At 45.4% G+C, this 6000-nt stretch overlaps 1 protein-coding gene across 1 annotated transcript in view; it reads right to left on the bottom strand.

The window, feature by feature from the left end:
* Positions 1-495: 495 nt before the first annotated feature.
* VCF1 (VCP nuclear cofactor family member 1) overlaps positions 496-6000 on the bottom strand; it is a 37694-nt gene continuing 32189 nt past the window's right edge. Inside the window, exons 3-4 of the mRNA XM_068262306.1 lie at positions 3803-3896; positions 496-815 (exon numbers count right to left, since the gene is read on the bottom strand). Of these exons, the coding sequence (XP_068118407.1) occupies positions 597-815; positions 3803-3896 (313 nt within the window). The 3' untranslated portion in view covers positions 496-596. The remainder of the gene's footprint in view (positions 816-3802; positions 3897-6000) is intronic.

The raw sequence follows: 6000 nt of genomic DNA, 5'->3' as shown, positions 1-6000 counted from the left end.
AGCTTGGTGATTTGGATTTAAATTCGATGTATTGTTCAGGCCTATTTCAGGTTACTGTACTGAGTTTTGGGCTGCTAAAAGCTCACCTGCTCTCCGTTAAACACTGTGATGCATTCTGGACCATCCAACCAAAGGCGTATCTCTTGAATCCTTTATTACTTTTTTTTTCTCTACCAAATACTTTTGGTGGAAGCAAGCCTTTGTGACTTATGTACATAACCCAAAGTGCTAATTTAAACTGCCCACCCCCCCAAAAAAAGTTATTTACAAATAAAGTTTAAAATTTACACAATTCAAACAAAAACGAAAAAAAAAATTGGACACGGCAAGTTGGCATTTCAGACTACGGAGGCCAAGCTGTCCAGGAATCTGAACCTTCATCCTCCTTCCTAAATAATAAGAATAAAATGGAAAACTCAAGTCTCTTTTATCCAAACGAGGACAAAATGGAGTATGTAACATTTAGCAGGCCAGTGGTATCTGACAGACAACAGATTGGGGAGGCCTCTGTATTTATGGAGAAGTGTTAGGCTGTAATAATGGCGGCTTAAGACGTCTAGAGTCTGTTGTTGGAGAGCGATGGGCTGGTTGGCAGGTCAGGACGAGGGGCACCCTCGCTGCTGTAGACTGGCAAAGTGAGCTTCTTTCAGGATTTGGTTGATGATCACGTAGGGTCCCTGATTGAGAGCGGACTGCTCGGGGGTGGAGACTGGCTGCGGAGTGGCGGGGCCTGAGCTGGCCAATGTCTGGGGGTTCTCTGAGCCGCTACTTCTGTCCAGGCTGAAGTTGCTGTTGCTGCTGTCGCTCCCTGAAGACTGCGGAGGAAACAAATCATTTGTACGGGGATTTCAGGTACATATGAAAGAAAAGACTTAGAGGGGGATTATACTCCCAAAACTAACATCTCAGTAATGAAGGAGAGTGAGGTGCCGGAACACTCAAAAAGAAACACAAAGACAACGGGAGCCCAAATAACGGAATATCTAAAGGATGTGTGGAAGTGAAAGGGCAAAAAAAAATGATACTCGCAAAGGTGGGTCGCAGTTGGGCAACCAACCCAGTACAGCAGGGAGCCACAAACCCGTCTCCAGGCATTCCCAGATGATCGGGGGGTGTGGTCGCTCTCTAGTAGAAGGCCTGGCTCTGTGTAAGGACCACAGTATACAAAGTGGACCCCCCACCAAAAGGGGGAGGTTAACTAACTGATCAAAGGGGGAAGAGGTACCCAGAGGCATAGTAAAACCTAGCTAAAATAAAAATAAAGAAGTGGCTTGCCTCTAGATGAAGTTAGCGTCTTTCTGATTTAAAAAAAAAAAAATCCCGTCCTTATGCTTCCTGGAAGAGATCGTTCGCTTCCAGGACTAAAAAAAAAACAATTTTTTTTTTGGACTGTGGCCAAATAGTGAAACCACATCTACATACATTTTTAATGAACTAAACCCACATTATTACATTTAAATTTAATTGTTTACCTCCCACACCAAAAATTACCCAAATTTTTTTCAAAACAAACACAAATCATTATCTAAGTGTCTGAACTTTTTTTTAGTATGCATGAGAAGAGGGTATATTACAAACATTTTTTTAAATTATAAGCTTGTAAATAGTGATGGTAAAACTGAAAAAATGCACCTTTATTTCCAAATAAAATATTGGTGCCATACATTATGATAGGGACATAATTTAAATGGTGTAATAACCGGGACAAATAAAATACATAGATTTTAATTATGGTAGAATGTATTATTTTAAAGCTATAAAGGCCAAAAACTGAGAAATGATTTTTTTTTCTTAATATTCCTGTTAAAATGCATTTAGAAAAAATTCTTGCAAAATGTACTACCCAAAGGAAGCCTAATTGGTGGCGGAAAAAACATGGGGCTTAATTCACAAAAGGTGCTAACTCAGTTAGCACGCCCAAAGCCTTCATTAATCGCGCGCAGTTTAGCACTGTGCGCGAAACGTCGCACTGGGTGCGATCAAACTGTAGCAACGGGTGTGCCTAAACCGCTTTGATCGCACCCGGTGCGACGTTTCACACGCACCGCGAAGCTTTGCACGTGCTAACTTAGCGTGCAAAACTTTGCACATCTTAAAGGGCTTTAGGCGTTCTAATTAAGTTGGCACCCTTTTGTGAATCAAGCCCAAGATCTATATCTGAAGGTGGGTACACACGTCAGATAAGTCTTTGGAAAATGAAAGATCACAGACCAATTTTACCCCCCCCTCCATGTAGTATGAGAGCCATACTCTACAGTCTATTCTATGGAGCTGAACTCCCCATCAGACAGAAATCTTACCCCCTTCCATGTAGTATGAGAGCCACACCTACACAGTCTATTCTATGGAGCTGCACTCCCCATCAGACAGAAATCTCACCCCCTTCCATGTAGTATGAGAGCCACACCTACACAGTCTATTCTATGGAGCTGCACTCCCCATCAGACAGAAATCTTACCCCCTTCCATGTAGTATGAGAGCCACACCTACACAGTCTATTCTATGGAGCTGCACTCCCCATCAGACAGAAATCTTACCCCCTTCCATGTAGTATGGGAGCCACACCTACACAGTCTATTCTATGGAGCTGAACTCCCCATCAGACAGAAATCTTACCCCCTTCCATGTAGTATGAGAGCCATACTCTACACAGTCTATTCTATGGAGCTGATCTCCCCATCAGATAGAAATCTTTGCAAGATGCTGCACACAAAGATGCTGTACACATTCAACAGATCAGTATCTGCAAAAGATCTGTTCCTGCCAAAGAGCCGTTCCTGCAAATTGCATTCATATTCTATGAGGTCTGCAGATCATCATACACACCTTGTTTAACTGACATTCATCTGCAGATCAGACAATCATCTGCAGATCTGAAAATCCATCCTGGTGGATCTGATCTGCAGATGAATGTCAGTTAAACAAGGTGTGTATGATGATCTGCAGATCTCATAGACTATGAATGCAATTTGCAGGAACAGATCTTTGGCAGGAACAGATCTTTTGCAGATACTGATCTGTTGCATGTGTACAGCATCTGTGTGTGCAGCATCTTGCAAAGATCTCTGTCTGATGGGGAGTTCAGCTCCATAGAATAGACTGTGTAGGTATGGCTCTCATACTACATGGAAGGGGGTAAGATCTCTGTCTGATGGGGAGTGCAGCTCCATAGAATACACTGTGTAGGTATGGCTTTCATACTACATGGAAGGGGGTAACATTGGTCTGTGATCTTTCATTTTCCAAAGACTTATCTGACGTGTGTACCCACCTTTAATGTGTAACTGTGCATTTATTGTGATAAGTAGTGATAAAGTTATTGGTGAATGAATGGGAGGTGAGAATTGCTCTGATGCATAAGGTGAAAAATACCCACAGGCTGAAATGGTTAACTAGAGGTATGAAAAAACCCTAAATACCTTCATTTTATTGTCCCCAGCAACATACCCATTATTGGCACAATGAAAGGGACAGCGTTCAGATTTTGTCCCACCTCAGCTGGCCATAACCCCACTCCCCCCTTCATGGTAGTGTTCAAACCCTCTCCCTCTGCAGCTGGCCACATCTCAATTCCCCCCTCCAGGAAGTGTCTAAACCTTCTCCTCCCTCCACAGCTGGCCACACCCCCAATCCACCCCTCCATGGACTGTGTAAACTCTCTCCTCCCTCTGCTGCTGGCTGCACCCCCATTCCCCCTTCATGGTAGTATCTAAACACCCTCCTGCCTATGGCAGCACCCCTATTGAAGGACCATCTCATTTGTAGACCCTGCATGTCATTTTTGGCCAGAGTCCTGTCTTACCTCTGTCTCCGCCTCCCAGTCCTGGAATGTGGCATTCATGCTACTCCTCTTGCTCTGGGGGAGCTGGGAGACATCATTGTTCCTCCGCCTCTTCCTGCAGGGAGATAGAAATCAGTCAGTTAGGCTATTAGAGGAGGGAAGGCTGGTTAGTTATAGGTTAAAGACCAAGTACACCCAAAAATGATCAGGGCGGATTCTGACAGCAGTGGGGGTGATAACTGAACTGTAAGGAAGCAAAGAGGTTCCTCTCCTCTCTGGATTCAGCTGGTGGGTTAGGCAATTAAGTCTGACCATGTGACACCCAAAGTAGGAAGAACAATACATGCAATGCAAATGTAATGGAAATGCAGACCGCACATGCACGGGGCGCGGTCATGCCAGGGGAGCAGTGTGGCCCCTATTAGCTGGAGGGTCCAGGAGTAGCAATGGTGCTATGCACATGACCCTAGCATGTAACCGTCAATTCATATGACCTGTGGCAGGGTGCACTAAGTTTTTGGGGAGCATTGCACCCCCAAACGCAATGGCCAGATGTAAAACCGGCCTTAAAGGGACCCCGAGGTAAGAGGGATATGAAGGTAGACGTTTATTTCTATTTAAATAATGCAGATTGACTGGCTGCTGATCCTCTGCCTCTAATACAACGTGCAGTAAATCTACGTCCTGCAGGACTTCATCTGAAGTCCCAGGATGTAGATATTAGTCTGCCGCTGTGCGCATTCTTATCGCTGCCTGTTAGTTCCCATTCATTGATCTAAATCTCCGTGGCAATGATTGCTGGCGTCAATGAGATGCCTGCAGGCATTGTAACAATCTAAGTAACACATACTTGCGTTACTTCCTGTTAGCATACTAATAGTATACACAGCAAGAAAAAGGGCGAGCACGTCATGTGACCACATAGTAAAATTATACCGACCGTGCGATTGGGTGCGCGGCGGTAACGGCGAGCGATATCGGGATGAGCGACTACTGTTTAATGTCTCTCCTCCCCCAGTGCAAGCTATACATTCCCTGTCCGCGGCCTCCACTTGCTCCCGGCTTCCACCGTTGTCCATACACGCGCGCCACGTGGTAACATGGACACGTGTGTGACCTCTGACGGGTCCAACAATCAAAAGGACAGACCCTGCTTCACATTCAGTAGAAAAAGTTTATTAAAGCATGAAAAACATCACTGCATAAGCACCATATACTTCACTGCTGGTGTAAACAAGCGCAGCCGGCTGGGCTCACACATGCACCTTCCACTTGTATCACATCAGTCACACCCGGGATCCCTTCACTCATCCACTGTATAGCAGGGGACTATCCATAAGTACAGCAAGCCAGAGTTCAGCAAAATTCCAAGCAAGGAGATGTAACAAACCCTGCATAGGGCTTAGCAAAGCCAGTAGAAGCACATGCAGGTCACAGAGGGCGAGGGTAAAGCATGGATTCATAAAGCCTGAAGCATGGAATTGCAATAAACCAGCTTGAATCTGCCTCACTGAGGCTCTCACCACTCAGGAACAGTTTCTGGTCATCTCCCATCTACTGTATCAGGAACATGGCAGTCTCTTAGCAGGCAGCTTTTACTCCCCTGGGCAGTCCACATGCTCAGCAGGGCAGCCAGGGTCCTGGGTTGTAATATATGCCAAGCCTACCACGGAGCCTGGCGCCGGCTGACCGTGTGGGAGGACATACAAGAGAAGGTCTGTGTGGCTGGAGAGATCACTGGCTGGCAAAACACGTGTGCACACGCTTTCCATCAGCTGCATGAATCCATGCTTTACCCTCGCCCTCTGTGACCTGCATGTGCTTCTACTGGCTTTGCTAAGCCCTATGCAGGGTTTGTTACATCTCCTTGCTTGGAATTTTGCTGAACTCTGGCTTGCTGTACTTATGGATAGTCCCCTGCTATACAGTGGATGAGTGAAGGGATCCCGGGTGTGACTGATGTGATACAAGTGGAAGGTGCATGTGTGAGCCCAGCCGGCTGCGCTTGTTTACACCAGCAGTGAAGTATGATTTTAAAGTAACACTATGGTGCTTATGCAGTGATGTTTTTCATGCTTTAATAAACTTTTTCTACTGAATGTGAAGCAGGGTCTGTCCTTTTGATTGTTGTTTCTGGTTTAGCTATTGCCAGCCCCATGCTCCCACGATATTGTGGTATTCATAGTTCAATACCTGTGAGTTCCAGGAACTAGTTTTTT

The sequence above is a fragment of the Hyperolius riggenbachi genome, chromosome 12 (assembly GCF_040937935.1).
Source record: "Hyperolius riggenbachi isolate aHypRig1 chromosome 12, aHypRig1.pri, whole genome shotgun sequence".
Taxonomy (NCBI): domain Eukaryota; kingdom Metazoa; phylum Chordata; class Amphibia; order Anura; family Hyperoliidae; genus Hyperolius; species Hyperolius riggenbachi.
Note: the sequence above shows the minus strand (reverse complement) of the source record. Positions and strands in the feature narration are given on the sequence as shown.